This window comes from Schistocerca gregaria, chromosome 4 (assembly GCF_023897955.1).
Source record: "Schistocerca gregaria isolate iqSchGreg1 chromosome 4, iqSchGreg1.2, whole genome shotgun sequence".
NCBI lineage: Eukaryota > Metazoa > Arthropoda > Insecta > Orthoptera > Acrididae > Schistocerca > Schistocerca gregaria.
Window position 1 is genome coordinate 430,955,790 of NC_064923.1, and position 18,669 is coordinate 430,974,458.

An 18,669-nucleotide genomic window follows, 5' to 3' on the forward strand; every position below is an offset into this window, starting at 1 on the left:
GTTGAGTCTGCAGTTCCAGGCCTGTATATCAACCCTTCCTCTAACTATAGTTGTTCCTGGAGAGTTGTTCTTCGTGGCGAGAAAACCGATCTGACTTAGCTGGATATGCTACATTAAGGACACTGCGTAGATTGTTCGTCAGCAGTTTCGGCGAATATGTTTGCATGCATACTGCAATGTAAATAGATAAATTTTCGACAGAAAGGGTATATAACACGCACATATAAATATCTCTTCCTCATACCTTTTCTGTGTTGCCACAGATAATACGTCACTGATCTCATTTGTACTGAGATTGCTGTTACACGCGAGGTGCCTATTTGGTTCCACCGTTTTGAGTGGAATGCGTAAGTTCTAATTCATGTTCAAATGGCTCTGAGCACTTGGGGACTTAACATCTGTGGTCATCAGTCCCCTAGAACTTAGAACTACTTAAACCTAACTAACCTAAGGACATCACACACATCCATGCCCGAGGCAGGATTCGAACCTGCGACCGTAGCGGTCACACGGTTCCAGACTGAAGCGCCTAGAACCGCACGGCCACATCAGCTGGCTCTAATTCCTGTTCATCAACCTGCAGTCTTCTACGGTTGTTGACCGCTGCGCAGAAAACAGCACGTAGATAGTGAATCCGTTATCTTGAGGTTGTAAGAAACTTTTAGCGAGGAACTGATGTTATGTGAGAAATTAAATTTCGAATTAGTTTGTTTACATGGGATGATTCTGGCTTTTTCTTGGCAGAGCAGGAGTAAAGGCATAGTTGTATTCCACAAATATTTTCCATTCTTCAACAAAATAATGAACTGCGCATTTCCATGATTACTATCACACTGTATGTCCAAATAACCATAGACTACTAATAGTCTTATCTGACACGGACATCTCTCTTATCATACACTGCCGAGTCATCTCTGATCTTCCAGCCGAACCACTTCGCCCGCCATCAAAGTTTAAGTGCGATCCGAAGATCACCGAAGTGCTTCGTCTGCCTTTACGTTTAGCAATTGTTTATCATTGTGCTAGTTACAAATCCTTGTGAAATAACGGAATGACAGTACGCTGTTGAGAGATGCTTTAATATTAAATCCAAGGGAATACGCTTTGTAGTTTGTCTAATATTAATAATAGATTACCATTTTGGCGCGCATATCCCGAATGCAGCACCCAATCGCGAAGAGAACCACAATTTAGGTGGTCTCGCGATACCCATGCCGAATAAACTATCTGTCACGGGTACCTCACACCACATTCCGTCATCTTACCACCGCTACCTTCTCAACTGCTTTAAGAAGAGCTTCTTGTCGCCGTATATGATGGCTGTCAAGGCAGAAATATTACACATGGCACAAAAGTTTGTACTTGAGGCAGGCGTCTCCGGCTGAGAGCGTCCCATGGCGGCCGAGACACTGCTACGAACAATGGACTCTAGAAACGTTTGTAACGCACGGATTAAGAAACCTTTTCGTCCCATCATTGTGGAAAAACATATCTTTCGAAAAGTACAATAAGAATCGAATTTTCAACCATTTTGAATGAGAAAATGTCCTTACGGAAGGTTAGGGTACGTTTTTTAAAAAAGTAATATGTGTGCTTTTAAAAGTATTAACAATAATATTTAATGGATGTTTAAGCAAACAATATTTTAAAATACCACTTTTACATCTAGACGCAAAATCAACATGGACCTTAGGATCTTTTATGTCGATGGTCTTAAATTCTGGCCATACATACGTGGAATGTGATAAAGATTTTGGTCTCTCTGAAAAGGCAAAGAAACATATGGAACATGTACTTGTTTCCCAAGACAGAATGTAAGCAGTGAAGCAGGTCGGCAGAAGATTCTCCTTTATAGAGATGCAAACAGAAAACTTTCTTCCAGTTATGCCATGGCTGCCATAGCTGCCATAGCAAAGAATAAGTAGCTAAAGACAGAAGAAAACAAAATACAGCGGAGAAATACCATATGGATCTGAGTCAGCAAAGAAAATGATCTAACAGTGTACTTCAAGTAGTCACTAAACAGTGATCTTAAGTTTATAAAAGCGGATTCTAGGAGACCAAATGTTGGTCCCTCATCGGTATCTCTTCTGTAGCCTGTGAATCAAGATGGGTTTGAAATAAAATTTGAGAAGTATATAAATCTGCAGAAGATGTCATCAGTTTATAACATATCTCACTCCCAGGGAGCAGTTACCATGGGTGTAACAAGAGGGAATAGAGAAAGACGAGGACGTGGTCAAAGAAGGTGACGAGGAAGACCGAAAAAGTAACAAGCAATGGTACAGCGTCATGAGTGTTGTCCGGGACGGGCGTACTTAAAGAGATGCCACAGAAGAAAATGATAATGATTCTATAGGCACTGAGTGTGAGGGGATTATAGAAAGCAACTATGGATACTGTGTCGTATGCGTTGGAACCACACCAATGTATTTTCGTTTACGTATGTTAATTGTCTTTGCTATTAACCTACTGCTTTTCAGTTTTTATATTAATTTCGCTTTAATTACTCACATATCCTTGTTTCTATTATGAACATTTATATTACTATGCATGTCATTTGTGTTGTACCGAAAATTTTTCCAAATATAGCACAGTAAGTAAACGGTTTTTCCACTTGTACCTGTTTTGCTTTACAAAGTTTTAAGACGCAAGGAGTTAAGTGTTTAAAAAATAATACAGGAACACTACGGTCTCTAACCATATTTACAAATATACACAGATTAACTGACAGTTAGGAAAAAAATCTGGTAACGCAAATAATTTATAAATAGCGATTTACTTTTGGCAGTCATAAGTAAGTGCTTGTAAGTGCTTGTATCATCTGTACTGTCAGCCCCTCAAATAAACTTAGTATACAAAGGTTCGGAAACCAGTGGTTCTCGCTACTACTCACACATTCCGTCATATTCGGTGCCCACCTTAAAAATAAATGGCAAGTAAAACGCTACTAGATCGGCGAATGTTATTCATAATGAAATTAATTGAAACTGCATGAAATGAAGTGACTGGACTGATGATGATGAAATCAGTGAAGCTGGAATGACATGAAATAACTTCAGTGCAAACCGTTGCAGTGTGGTGTCACTACTTACTCGTTACATTCCAGGTTCCTCACATCTGAACTCTTTGCACTGATATCATTTCGCGACTCTGCAGCTGCATTGCTTTCATCCATGTCCATACATACGATTCATTTCCATACATTTAATTCATTTCATATATTTCACTTGTGGCAGGGTATGCCCAAGGTCCTCCACAGACTTCGTTTACCTGGGTGCTGTTCTCTCAAACCCCCCTCCCGCGGGTAGTGTTCATCAGATGGAAATGCCGGTGACCAACTTTGAGCCATGCCTAGAGCTGTTCTCAGGTCGTTTAATGGTCCAGGCGACTGCTAGCATTGAGAGGGTGCAAATTTTAGATCACCACTATGTATTCGTTATTCATAATGTAGCCATCAATCCACTCAAAGTAACTTGTAGCAAACGTACATACGAACTTAATTACCAATTGTTGGCTGCCATCCTCTCCCATTTCGCGCGCCCCTCCGTCCAGAGAGTCGATCATAATTCCTATCAACTCTCATAAATATCGATTTTTTTCATTACAGTAAGAAGCTGAATGCAGACATGCTTCACCGGAGTATTTCGAAAGTAAACATTGCTTGATATACCCCTTGGTCCTCACTGTACTTGTTCATTATTTTGTGTAAAACAATTTTTTGATTCTTCTGTACTGTAACTTCACTATCACGCGCTTACTTTACCTCCATAATCACACGCCTCTTGTGACGCTCAGTAGTGGTGATGCCATTCGGTCTTGAAATAAGTAGGTGGTTTGAATCCGAATAAAATTTTCATCGGAAGAATATAGGCAGCAAGGGAACAAGAGCGGGTTAGCGGCATACAGTAAATTCATACGCCATTTAGCACCAATCATTTCTTCTAAATTTCAACTTCGTAGTTTAGTGGGATGAAAGAATCGCTTAATATCTAGTACACGACAGTTCTCCTCGACGATATGGGTGCTCTGCTACTGACAACTTCATGAATGTTATTCAAGTTGTGCATTAAGTGCCATCCTCCCTTACGCATATCAGACAATCTGATGGAAATTTACATTTTGAGATTAGTAGGGTATGTGCCAGCACCTGCTTTCACACTACTTTTCATTTTCATCTTATCTCCTAAAAATATTCATGGAGAGCGTTTACAAGGTCAGCTGCGAACAGAATGTTTATGTGGTGGCAAGGCGGTCACCGTGGTCTGGAGGGCAGCGTCTTGTCTGAGTCTCGATTAGATTTCAGCCACTGCTTATTTGAATAAAATCCCGCAACAACGATGGCCGAAGACTTCCGGTACGAGGAGTCAACCTCATTCCGCCAGCGACTTTGTCAAAGAGGACAGAGGATCATGCTGACCTCTTCCCGGTGATTTGAGAAACTAGCCCTGACGGCGGAAGAATCAGCAACGGTCAATGACAGGAGGATGGGTAAGGCAATAGAAACCACTTTATTAGAGGCACATCATGTAGGCCTGTATTCACAAGACATGTCCTCTGTAACTGAAAAAAAAAAGTGTTTCACAATGTTTTCTCCATTGGCAAATGACACACATGTCCCCCATTCGGATCAGAGGCAGTGGGCTGCCAAGGGAGAAGTGACCATGAGAAAAAGTTTGGAATACAAACGAATTAGCGGGCCGCATACACCAGTCAGAAGATATACGATTTAAAAAAAAAAAAAAAAAAAAAAAAAAAAAAAAAAACTTTAAAGCATGACGGAAGAACCTCGATCCGGGAGCACTCTAGTCAGTGGATTACACCAAAATCGCGTGCGACAGCTAGCAAGAGATGCCAGTAGCTTTCACACAAGCACTAGAAACACGTTGGTATTACCTACTGAAAGCAAAGATAATATGAGGAGAGCTAAACGAATATGCCCGTTGTTGGTCCCTCGCTGCTGCGCTGCCAATTAGCGCAGAGGGAGGCGTCCGCGTGGCGCTGCTGTCCTCGCCTGGCCGGGACACTGTCACAGCGGCCCTCGGCCCGCGCCAGAAAAACACCGCCTTCCGGCGCTTCCCAGAAACGGGCGCAAATAGCTTGTCCGGCGCATGCGGCTACACGCGTCTCGCCGTGTTCTGCCCTCCCGTGCCTCGACCGTCACCTAGCGGACACAGTCGCTGCCCGCCGACCGCCGTTGATGCAGACTCCTCTTCTGTCGACGGCTGAGAGCATGTCGCAGAGTTACGCCGAGGTCATCACGTAAAAGTGACTACGAGCGAATGGCAAGAGAGTAAGGGAGTGTTGTGGGATTGTTACCAACCACAACACATTTATTTAAATATTTTGTGTAGGCGGTGTTGAAATTTGGTAGGGTTAAGAAATGCATTTTAAATACACAACTGTATTGTTTCTATTGAAAACAATCGGTTTCGGTCCAACATCACACCGCCTTCGGGTGTCTTGTACCAAAAGAAGAAAACCAAATAACAAGTGTGTACAATGTGTGACCATCGAGTATTTATACGGTGTTCCGAAACTACTTGTAATGCTAGGGAACATTTTGTTAGTGATTCTTTCTGTCATTGAAAACTGCTCATTAAACGGATGCTTGGCTCTGATGTGTCCTTGGAAACACACAGATTCAGTCGCAGTCATTACCGCCTTGTGACAACAGTGAATATGAAGCGGTTTACGTACATCTGGTATACGGGTCTGTGAATGAAAATGGACGAACTGCAGTGAGACAGTATAGACAGCGGTTTCCCAACCGGCGGGTTCCACAATACCGAACACTCGGACGCCTACATCGCCTGGTATCTGAAACAGGCACTCTCCGTGCAAGTGAGCATGATACAAGTCGGAATCAAACAGTGCGAACTCCCGAAGTGGAAGATGAGATGCTGCGACGCTCTATCTACAAGTACACGACGTATTTCACACATCCTGGCGTCAGACATAGCCTTGTTACAAGACCAGAAATTTCATCCTTTCCAGCTTCAGCGCTTGTCAGCATTAGCACCTGCAGATTATCCCCAATGCGTGCAGCTCCCAAATTGGTTTTTAAAACAGACTACCCTGCACCCATAATATTCGGCCCATGCCCTGTACACCGACGAGGCTTTGTTTAATCGCGAAGGCTGTTTCAGTATATACACTTTGCATGTTTGGATACACGTAAGTCCACAACATATTCGATCCCGTGCTCATCAACAGAGCACAAAAAGGTACTTACAAATGCAACTGATTTGTCTATTGTCACAGTTGAAATGCCAAATGTAGCTTATAAAATCTTCCATTACTATTATTAACTGTTGATAGCAGTTACGCCTTGACAACATCAGCGACGGTTATGATCATCCTGTTCTCACATTTTTAACTGAGCAGCCCAAAGACCGTACGATGGAAGTCCCAAACATTCCAGAGATATAATGACGATCGATTTAGTCACATATATAAATAATCTTGAAGATCAGGTCAGAAGCTCCAAGAGTCTGTTGCAGATAATGCCGCGGTATGTAGAAAAGTATACTAAACATTATACTGATATGAAGGAACCTGCAAAAGACAAACGCTTGGCGCAGTGTTTGACACTGATCCTCAACATAAACAGATGTTTTGTATTGCGCATAAATAGGAGAAAAGATACGTTATTGCTGAGCAGTCACAGAAAGCAGTGACATACATTAAGTAGCTTGCAGAAATGTTTCGAACGTTTTAAGCAAGGAGTATACACATGTGTGGATTGAAGTGAGTGCTGTTTTGAAATCGACCACCATTAATTGAACAAGTTTACTAAATACGCAAATATACTGTTTCATTCTCATGGTTTTTCCCCAGAGCTGCTACATTTTTTTTTTTCACCTGCAAGAAAGTCATGTTTCTAGTGAATTTCTTGTACACAACTGCTGAACTGACGGAATATTTTGAAACGTGCAACAGTGTAAGCACGCGCCTCATGGAACAGAATCTGTCACAAATTTGCCTCATCAAATAGTCACAGTCTCGTTTCTTGCTTATTACAACTATACGACCCAGATGTGCTCTGCTCGATCGATAAAAGCTTCGTGCATCGTGTAATGTTAGCATCAATATTTCCACTGAAGATGTTCCAACCAGTTATATAGCAAGAATGCCTAGCTGAGGATCTACACGTAGAGCAGGTACCGACAGTTTTACCCAAACAGTAACGTATTGCGCGTAAGTAGGGGAAAAGACCAGTTATTTACGATTGCTTTCTTTTATTGTTCTGCAACTGTGTAGTCACAACCGTTAAACACCCAGGAGTATCCGTACGGAAAGATTTAAAGTCGAGCGACCACATACATAAAACTAATCGAAGGACCGGCAGATGGCGAACACATCAATTGGAAGGATTCTTAGAGGTAGCAAGTAGCACTTTCTTCAGATTACGTGATCATTGCTCGTCAGACTGGGATCCTTACCAGACAGAAATGACAAGAAATAAAGACTATAAATGATGTAGGAAATTAAGCAGACCCAAAAAAGAGCCGCGCTTTTGTCTCAGGTTTGTTTGGTAAACGCGAAAGCGCTCCGGCGGTGCTAATCCAACTTCAGTTTTACACGCTAAAAGAAAGGTCTCACCCACCAGTACATGGTTTGCTGTTGAAGTCTGAGATCATACATTCCTAGAAGAGTGGATCAATATGTATATTGAAAAAATGCCATGAATGTAAAATTGGATAATTAGAGCTGACACGGAGAGCTACCAACAATCGTTTTTCCCGCATAATTTTCGTAACTGGAGCAGGAAACCGGGAAAGTAACAATAGCACACAAAGTACCCTCCGCAGCACATCAGATGATCGTACATACAGATGCTCGAGGCGCCCCCCCCCCCCCCCCCCCCCACACACACACACAAACGCTTAACATAATACCGTTTCCGTTAAATACTGTGGCTCTCTTACTTCGAGATTAGGGGATAAGTCTGTAGTGGTGGCGGTATCTGGATGTTTGGGTTTAGTCGGCCTGTCCGCTACGCTCCCCGGAGATCATTAGGGCGACTGCCTGGGGAGCAACCTGTTGTGCGGGACTCCCTCGCTGTTTACGGCAGTGGCTCGCTGGGGGGTTGCTGTCACAACTGGCACCGCGCAGCAGGGAGCGGAGTCGCCCCACACAATTACCAGCCACTCTTTCCAGGGGGAAAACAACCCCGACTGACACGCTTCTACTTCCTCTTTGGTCTTATCGTCCCCCTCTCACACCACAGATTTGACTTCCCGAGTTCTGAGATACGTGACGCAACTGCTAAAATACTGGACTAATATTTAGGAGGAACACCACTCAAACCCTATACGCTTATTCTTACTTCTGCCCTTACAAAATCATTTCAAAATATCGTTAATTTCTTCACACTTCAGTGTCCGCCTTAGTCGTCCTTATTTATTATCTCTACCTCCCTACATGCAACACTGAGTCATCTTTTAGGACAATTTATTTTACTCTTTTCGTAACGTCGCCCGTAACGTTACTTCAACGATCCAGATTTTTGTTTCCGCCCACGCTGTCAAATTCTTATAAAACATGTGTTGCGTTGGCAGAAGAGCCAACACCGTGTTACTAGAGGAAGCCGAAATGCACGCGTTTTAGCTCACGCAGGCTGGCGTGAGGGGGGAAGAACTATACTGACGTGAGGACTGGCGCGTGACAAGGAAATTAGAATTCAGAAAGCGGACGAATTTAGGTTGATACTTAACTTTAATACATTAATGATGAACGTCGCTCTTGACGGTACATGAGTCACAATATTATCTGTTCAGAATAGTAACTGAATATGGCGCCTTGCTAGGTCGTAGCAAATGACGTAGCTGAAGGCTATGCTAAACTGTCGTCTCTGCAAATAAGAGCGTCTGTAGTCAGTGAACCATCGCTAGCAAAGTCGGCTGTACTACTGGGGCGACTGCTAGGGAGTCTCTCTAGACCTGCCGTGTGGCGGCGCTCGGTCTTCAATCATTGATAGTGGCGACACGCGGGTCCGACATACACTAACGGACCGCGGCCTATTTAAAGGTTACCACCTAGCAAGTGTGGTGTCTGGCAGTGGCACCACAACATATTTCTCTTATATTTTTTCGAGCATTCCAAATAGCTCTCCTGTCGCTTCCATTAACAATATATAATTGTTGGGTAATATACGTATGTTACTGTTCAGCATCGTAGCTTGAACCGCGACGAACAACAACGCTCACACACCGTCTACAAATTTGCAGTTTAAATCTGAATTATGACGCACGCTATGGTTATCAGGAATGTAGTTGCGAACTTACCTCGATTGGCTGCTTCATCACCATCACGATGTTGACTTATTTCGTTTAGCTCCGCAAGCAGTCTGACGCTTTGGTCGTATCTTCACTCAGACGATGTTTTCCTTAGACGTATCAATTTGTCAACAGTGTGAAACTCGCAGCAGGCATTTCGTTAGTCTGTCGGAGGTGTTCCCTTGTGATGGAACTGCAAATGTGATTGTAGGACACACTTGTCGGCAGTTGTGACGGCCACGTAGCGGAAACGTTGCGTAGAGTCTTACCACTCGCTGGGCAGAGTGTGTTCGTTAGCGGAGATGTGTCGCCACACGCCAGACGACCGAGAAGTCGTGTTATCGTTGTTGGCTTCCTGTTACTTCACTTCCGCAACCTGCATCTTCAGTACCTGCAAGGGCCTCGCTGTTGCGGTAGTAACATTGTGAAACAGACCTACTTTTTTCAGGTCTGATAAAAAGAATGTCGTAGCAGGAACGCGGCACTTGTGACAAAGTACTGTAATGTCCTTCCGATTCTAAACGAAAAAAAGTCACAAATTAAACGTAGCTAGCCATTTGAAAATATGTCCACTTATGTGGCGATGAAAACGCATGGACGTAGTTTTCTCGTAAGATGTCCTAAGAATCATGGATGAACGGAAAGAGGGAGATTCCTAGATTTCCAGAAAACGTTTGACATAGAGCCCTACTGCAAACTGTTAAGGAAGGTTCAATCATATGGAAATAGGCTCTCTGGCTGTGAGAGTCTTGTGAAAACATTTAACCGCAGAAACCAGTACTTTGTCTTGGACTGTGTGTGTTCATCAGAGACAAGGGTACAGTGAGGAGCGTCCCAGCGAAGTTTGATAGCACTGCTCTTGTTCTTTATACACACAAACTATCTGACAGATAGATTGAGCAGCGATATGGCAGTTGCGTTGTTGAGTAACTGTAAGAGGATGCAAGGTGAGCTAATATCTATTCCGTGTGACGAATACCTTGCTCTAAATGTAGAAAAATGTAAGGTATTGCAGATGAGCAGGCAAAACAATCTTGTACTCTTCGAATATAGTTGTAGCGCTGTGCTGTCGACACCGTTACATCTACTAAATATCTAGAAGTAACTTTGCAAAGGGACATGCAATGGAACGCAGTTTAGACCGGTTGTAGGGAAGGCGAATTGTTGACTTCAGTTGATTAGGGGAATTCTAGAAAAACGTAGCGTTTCCATAAACGAGAGCGTGTCCATTCTCCAATACTGCTAGAGTATTTCCGACCTCTGTAGGGTCGGATTAAAGGAAGACATCGAAGCTATTAAGAGGCAGCTGCTAGCTTTCTTACTGGTAGGTTTGGTCAACCAGCATTTACGACTGACGGCAGAGTGATTATACTGTCACCTATTGAGACGCCAGTTAGAAGCTATCGATAGGGGGAGGTGAAACGAGCCGCCACGGCTCAATGGGAGTTGTCAGAAGAACGGCAACTGACTTTCTCAAAAGGTTACTATGTAATTTTAAATATCCATATTGTCTGTGAAACTATGCTGCAACCTCGATTGTGTACTTCACCTAAGGCCAATATAGATGTATAAAAGCGAAGCTTACAGAATGTCTTATTCCCACCCACTCTGTAACTAGATAAATGCAACAAGAAAGGAAACGACTCGTAGCGTTATCGATTTTCCCCGGCCATGCACTGAACATAGAGATCTGAAGTAATCCCATGGATGTAGATGTTGGAATCTTACAAAACCAGACGACCAGCCTGTCGTTAACTGAAATATCCCAGATTTTTCTCTATGCATTCGAGCACTCTAATACGGCCATGCATCGTTAAGTATTAAAAGTGTGTATTTTTTTCATTTTAATCATTAAGTAACGTTCTGTATAGGGAGGTTCTTTTATCCGAAATAACTATGTATTTTCTTTTGTGGCTGGATTTTTGACTTTGACTCCTGAAGGAGCGTTCTGGAGAACAGTTTCGTAGTGGTTGTGTGCGTAAAGTAAAACACTTTTTCCTCCGAGTGATGGGGAAGTAGGCGATACGGAAGACATCCATTCGAGGAGTCATCACCGATGAATTTGTTAGCAGGCTTTGAGTCTCGTGGGTCGCTTCCACCCTCTACGTGTTTTCTTCGCTCGCCGGATACTCTGTCTGTGTGTGTGTCCCTTGCCCGGCCTGCCATTGGCCGGTGGCGCTCTAACGCCCTCTGTGATTGGCTTGTTGCAGGGGAGAACTCGCGGCGTGGCCCCTACCAAAGCGGTGGCGTGCAACAATTAAAAGGTAGGTAAAAGCTCGGGCGCCCACGGCTCCTCCCGGGGGCTTTTAAGAGCAATACAATTAACCCCTGCGCCCCGTTTATTAAGTTTGCTCGCGACTGGTAATTCTGTTTGTCTGTCCTCAGCGGCTAACGCAATATCGCAGACGGCGACGGAGACATTTTTTTATCCCTCTCCTCCACGTCTCTCCACACGCAATTAGCAACGTAATGGAGTTTGGGCGGGTTCCGCACCACTTGCGGCCGATGGCGCTCCGCTGGCGATTCGGCCCACGGGCGACGCAGCTGGCGATCTCTCCGCCGTTCACTAGGGCAAAGTCCCTCCCTCCCCCCCCCCCCCCCCCCCCCTACTACTAGATTCTCAACATTCCTCTAAAGTCGTCTCACGGAAAAAGATTGTTGCCCACTCCCAAGGAGTTTCCAAACTCTGTGGCCGTATACGAACGCATGCCGACATCTCAGTGAACTTCTCTATATTGCACTTAAAACTTCAGCAAGTCCTTTATCCGGTAAACAGGACGATTAATTTTTTTGGTGGTAAAACGAGCCTCTCTTTCTTGACACCGAATCTTGATTTTTTTATGGACCTCTACTCTTCAAACAAACAGAAAACCTTAGAAATAATTACTTTTTCTAATTATTATTAATAATAGTGGAAATAGTGACGGTGATAGAGGTAGTATCGTGTAGGTGGTAATATTGCATAAGTTATGTAAGAATCTTTATAAGGATGAGTGCAGCTGAGTTCAAATTTTAAGTGACAGGATACAATGGGATAAATAAATGTTCAAGAAACACCGTGAAAAGTGACTGCAAGACACCAGTTTAGTATACATGAGGAATATTAAGGAAAATCCAGCTAGGTGTACAAAGATAAATAAAAAAGTATGATTTTTCAGTTTGATTTCTGTAGTAAAACCTCAGTTGAAAAGAAATAAGGTAATACTGACACACTATTACGAATGTTGGCAACAGCTTAGAATTAATTTACTTCAGTAGTTATACGAGAGCATACTGTTATAGGTAGGTGATTTAAAAAATTCGGTTATGAGCACCAAATTACGAGTACGTCCTCGTGTTCAATACATATGGTAAACTCCTAAAAACTGAAGGAAAACTTTTATTGCGTACATTCATCTGAAACGTTACGCTGATGACTTGGGCACGAGCACATTTGATTTTGCCTTCATTTTCTTGTCAAACTTTCTCACTCCACTCTTTTTTTTTTATTTTAATTTTTAAAATTTTTTTTAGCTCTGAACATTATCGATTGTATCGGAAATGGTGATAGTTCTTTCGCTTTTTGTTGGTCGGCTATATCAGGAATACCGAAAAAAATGCACTTTTGCCATCGTCGACGTAAGTACTTCGTTCCTAGTCAATAAAATGAGCTCCATCAGTGATGTTGTATTTGCATTAAGTGATTACAAGATAGTATTTTATTGAGTGCACTGGAACTGAAGAATCTAAAATAGGTTGAAAATCTTTTGACTAGTTCGTAATGTTATTCACGTAGAATAGATGTAATCTCGGTTTTGTTTCGTTAGATTTCGTTGTCATGAGTGTGCCATGTACGTTAAACCCCACATACGGCAATCGACACTACTGTATATTCTTTCCACCTGGCTGTTTGTCTGTTTCATTTTGTATTGAAACATGTTCCCTTGACGGATCCGTGGCTAACTGACCATGGATTACTTCTGGTAAGGGAAAGGAGTAAGAGGATAAGGTGAGAATTAATCAATAAACGGTAGTACCTTATTGTGATCTGTAGTAGTTAAGCGCAGCGGAGTTTCGGATTAACCTTAATCATAACAGCCTGCAGTGCCACTCTGTAGATTCAGATGCAATATTATTTTGATTTATTAGTCCCAGGTTGTATCAGCGACGGTAATTTAATACAGCTGACACAGCCGATGAATGTTCCTAATAAGATGTATACTGTCAGTCCTCTACAAGCGCTCCATACATAATACACTGCAGACAATAGTAGTTGATGTATATTTTCCTGCAAGATACATAAATAAAAAAAGTAGGTAGAAGAGACAGAGAGACAAAGAGATAGTCGCATTCGACACTTTCTCAGCGTCTGGTACAAAGCGAACGAAAGTTGGTGTACTACGGAAGAGGAGAAACCGAACAATTAAAAAAGAGGCACGTACACAAGACGTAAGAGTACAATCTGCCTGACGTCGCTCATTGCTGATCTTGCGTTGCGTCGTTCGCCGATGGACTTTTCACCAGGATAGCCATGCAGGGACCGCATTCTATCTGCGATGAGCACTGTTTCGAACTACACATTAAAGTGCTGTCATGAAAGAAAGAGCCCTTGTTTTAAAATAATACACTGTGTTATGAACAAGTGTCCCGTTGCTGGTGAGGTCATTCTAGATGAAGCATTAACGTGTTTTAGTAAGGTGGGGGAAGAACTGTACGTGATCTCACTGAACCAGTCATCTTGGGATTCGACTGGATTGGTTTTAGTAGTATTACAGAGAGTTACGTGAATGAAGAGTAAGTTTTTAATCGACTTTGAGGTGCCGGCCGATGTGGCCGAGCGGTTCTAGGCGCTTCGGTCTGGAACCGCGGGACCAATCCGGTCGCAGGTTCGAAACCTGCCTCGGGCATGGATGTGTGTGATGTCCTTAGGTTAGTTAGGTTTAAGTAGTTCTAAGTTCTAGGGGACTGATGACCTCACATGCTAAGTCCCATAGTGCTGAGAGACATTTGAACCATTTGACTCGGAGGTGGCAGATTCGAATCTTGGCGGAGGGAAGAATTATCATTGCCCATATGTGGCTGGTGAAGAGAGGATAGGTGGTGCATAGGTGCTGCTTATCAGAGATTGCGCCAGTAAGTATCCTCGGTTAAATTCCAGACCTCTCGGCAGTATTGTGGAATGAGGACATCCGACGCTGTTGATGGTATCCGTGCATCGGAAGGAAAGGCTAAGCTCGGAAGCTCCTTGGTCGTATTGGAGCAGACGAGACTGTCTGCCCTTCCTTCACACTGTCAGCAGTAACACAGACGCGACAAAAGAGCGCCATACGCTTTCGTCACAGTCACCAGCAATTTGCGAAGGGAAGGTGTCAATGTGCGCGAGGAGGGGAAGCCTTCCCAATTACGCGGCTGAATCTACCCCAAGGCTTTTGCTGGCCGACTTGCCATACGACTTCCTTGCTCTCTCTCTCTCTCTCTCTCTCACACACACACACACACACACACACACACACACACACACACACACACAGAGAGAGAGAGAGAGAGAGAGAGAGAGAGAGAGAGAGAGAGAGAGAGAGAGAGAGAGAGAGAGCCGAGCGACCGCTACTGTCGCAGGTTCGAATTCTGCCTCGGGAATGGATGTGTGTGATGTCTTTAGAACTAATTAAACCTAACTAACCTAAGTTCTAGGCGACTGATGACCTCAGAAGTTAAGTCGCATAGTGCTCAGAGCCATTTGAACCAAACCTCCTGCTTTTGGTATTTTCTTTTGCTCCAGAAAATGATGATGGAAGGGGGAGGGGGCGGAGGGGCTGCGGTCTTCAGTATTTTCTTCTTACTCACGGAATTACTATACAGTCCCACCTGTGGCCCCGGGCGTAAAGTCCAAATCTTATTTCCTTTAATTTGAAACCTATGCTTATCTACATGTTATTCGTCCATATCACCCATAATACACAGAGTTACTCTTTTCGTTTCGTTTATCCTCTTCTGGTATCTGTACGGAGGAGGCAGAAAGAGGGAATATCACGGGCTATACATTCCTCCCCAAATCGTATTGGGAGCGGGGAGAACCTTTGTCACCCACTTCCTACCCCTATTCAACCTTCACCTTCACTATATCTTCTTTTAACAAGACTCATAGTTCATCGTTATGTTTTTGTCATTTTATCTTCTATCTATCAGTATTGACCCGAGTGACTGTACATTAATCGTTCGTTGATTATTAAGGTAAAGGGACTAATAACCACCCTGTTGAATCCCGTACCACCATCACCACTATTATTATTATTATTATTATTATTATTAACTGTACACTTCAAATTTTGATACCTTCACCAGTGCATGAGGAGGGACTCGCACCGGTGACCTCCGCTTTTCGAGACAATATACTGTCTTTAGACGTATGCTTAGTGCACGGGGGGGAAAAAACTATAAACCATCAGTAAAGGGCAAACTTAGATGTTAAGCTGTGATTTGAAGTAACTGCGTCACCAAGTCCTGGCTTGAGCACTGTAGTCGTCATAGTGAAGGCCCCTGTAGGGTGACAAAAGTACGACCTGTGCGGCGTACGGAAACGCGGACGAGTGCGCGCTGGCAGCCGAGACGCGAGCGGTCGCGTGGCGTGCTGTGAGCAAGAGCAGCGCAACTCTCGGTTTCTGCGGCAGGAAGCGCTGCCGTTAGCGGCGCCGGAAACCCTGGAGCGGCCAGCTCGCGGGCCGCGCCTAGCTCCCGTTCTGCGCCGCCACGCTGGCGCACACCTGCGCGTGCGGGGCGTGCTCTGTCCGTGGTCTCATGGCGCTGCTGCCGCACACTGTCTGATCAAAAGTATCCGGACACACCTAAGTAATTCTGAACTGACTGCTAGACGTCGCGAGAGGAGCAGTAACAGCACAAAAGAGCTCAATGACTCCGAACGTGGACTGGTCATCTGAATAACAAATTCATCAGGGATATTTCAACCCTTCTAAAGCTGCCCAAGTTTTGGTTTAGTTTTGGTTTAGCTGTGGTTGTACATTCGCGTTTCCTCTTAACAAATACGTCACCAAGACCAAGCAGATCTCATGTACTGATGGTAAGCGATTGTCGAGGGTTATGGGGGGGGGGGTTATAAAACGTCTCAAGAAATATTTCGTGGGTTCCAAAGTGCTATCATCAGACCTGTAAGCACAATGATTGTGCATAGTCTCTAACATACAGTTATTAGGGACTATGTATTAGGGACTATACAGGGTGTTACAAAAAGGTACGGCCAAACTTTCAGGAAACATTCCTCACACGCAAATAAAGAAAAGATATTATGTGGACATGTGTCCGGAAACACTTAATTTCCATGTTATAGCTCATTTTAGTTTCGTCCACCTACGCTCAATGGAGCACGTTATCATGATTTCATACGGGATACTCCACCTGTGCTGCTAGAACATGTTCCTTTACAACTACGACACAACACGTGGTTCATGCTCGATGGAGCTCCTGCACATTTCAGTCGAAGTGTTCGTATGCTTCTCAACAACAGATTCGGTGACCGATGGGTTGGTAGAGGCGGACCAATTCCATGGCCTCCACGCTCTCCTCACCTCAACCCTCTTGACTTTCATTTATGGGGGCATTTGAAAGCTCTTGTCTACGCAACCCCGGTACCAAATGTAGAGACTCTTCGTGCTCGTATTGTGGACGGCTGTGATACAATACGCCATTCTCCAGGGCTGCATCAGCGCATTAGGGATTCCATGCGACGGAGGGCGGATGCATGTATCCTCGCTATCGGAGGACATTTTGAACATTTCCTGTAACAAAGTCTTTGAAGTCACGCTGGTGCGTTCTGTTGCTGCGTGTTTCCATTCCATGATTAATGTGATTTGAAGAGAAGTAATAAAATGAGCTCTAACATGGAAAGTAAGCGTTTCTGGACACATGTCCACATAACCTATTTTCTTTCTTTGTGTGTGAGGAATGTTTCCTGAAAGTTTGGGCGTACCTTTTTGTAACACCCTTTATGTTAGGGACTATATGTTATGTTAGGGACTAGAGACTATCCACAATCATTATATTATATAGTCTCTAAGAAATCTCCAGCTACCATATGCACAACAACAATAATAATTTCTGTTATGTCATTACTTTAGGATAGGCACAGTAAGTAATACCCCATTTAAAAATACACAACCTTAACCGAGGTGGGATTCGAAGTCTGTCATCTCTGCTTCGCAAGAGAGCATTGTATCCTCTGTTTAAGTACCATGATTTTAGTGGGACAATTAAGGAACAAACTCGAAGAAGTTGAAGGGAGTTATTAAATTGAAGTCTCTGAATAGGTGGTAGAGCGCGAATGCTCAAACTGTTTGTATTGCACCTAGTGCAACAACGATGTCATCTCGTTTATGTGGACACTGCACGCAAAAGAGCACCAACATCGCAAAGCACAACTTGATAGTGTACCAGACTATCTTTAGACTACCTAACCAGGAATGCTGTTAAGGATCCTGTAATCGAAGTCAGGTCTTTTTTGAACGAAATATTTATTTACTCTAAAGATGGACGAGATGAGTCATTTTATAATTTTTTTTCTCTTAACTGAAATAAAATTAATAATTAACCTGCCTTTCGCAGGATATTATTTCGTCGTAAAAGACGCAAATACTAGACAGAAATTAGCAGTGAAATAAAATCAAGTGAACCTCTTATTGGGTGTACAAAATAGAAAAGACTAACACTGTGGGAGGAATACTATGGAAGGAAAACTGCATGGAGGCTACAGTGCCAGCATATCTTTGTGCAGCTCGCTGTTGCAAGATTTACAAATCCAAGTTCAAATTGGAGCTACATCAGGAACCTCGGCTGTACATTCAAAACGTATGAGAAGGGAACTGCTAAGATTCTGGATCGCGCTACTGCGGAATGTGAACGCTTAACAGCAGAGTGCTGCAAAATAGCCACAGATGGTCGTCAGATACCTTCTATCTCCGACCTTGTGGCTCGAACCTCCGTCCTCGACTCACAGAAAAACGTTCCTTCTCCCTGTCCAACTTTAAACCTGTACCTACCTTACCGCCAAGGTGTGGCGAGGCTGACAGGACATCGTTGCCCGCCTTGATGACGTTCGCCGGCTCACAAGCTCGATGGTGTGATGCGTTCAGACTGACGCCAACTCTGGGCCACACACACTGCGAGCGCGGTTGACGAAGTGAGTTTACCGAAGGCTCTCTGTCGCTACAACGGGCACGCCAGCCGAAAGCGAAGCATTTTTTTCCCCCACTCACAGTCCAAAAGATCACTACGCGATTGAGAAGTATGCTGGCCCTGGCCCGCCCGGTTAGCCGTGCGGTGTAACGCACTGCTTCCCGGGCGAGAAGGCGCATCGGTCTCCGGCACGAATCAAAAATGGTTCAAATGGCTCTAAGCACTA

General features: G+C 43.8%; 1 protein-coding gene across 4 annotated transcripts in view; it reads left to right on the top strand.

Annotated features, from left to right (window-relative positions):
• Window positions 1–18,669, top strand: part of LOC126268147 (ETS-like protein pointed) — a 739,728-nt gene that overhangs the window by 305,330 nt on the left and 415,729 nt on the right. For 2 of the 4 annotated variants that reach the window (XM_049973679.1, XM_049973681.1), the window contains exon 4: window positions 11,492–11,545. The exons of the other annotated variants lie outside the window; for them this stretch is intronic. In XM_049973679.1, coding sequence (XP_049829636.1) covers window positions 11,492–11,545 — 54 coding nt within the window. The remainder of the gene's footprint in view (window positions 1–11,491; window positions 11,546–18,669) is intronic. 4 annotated transcript variants of the gene reach the window in all.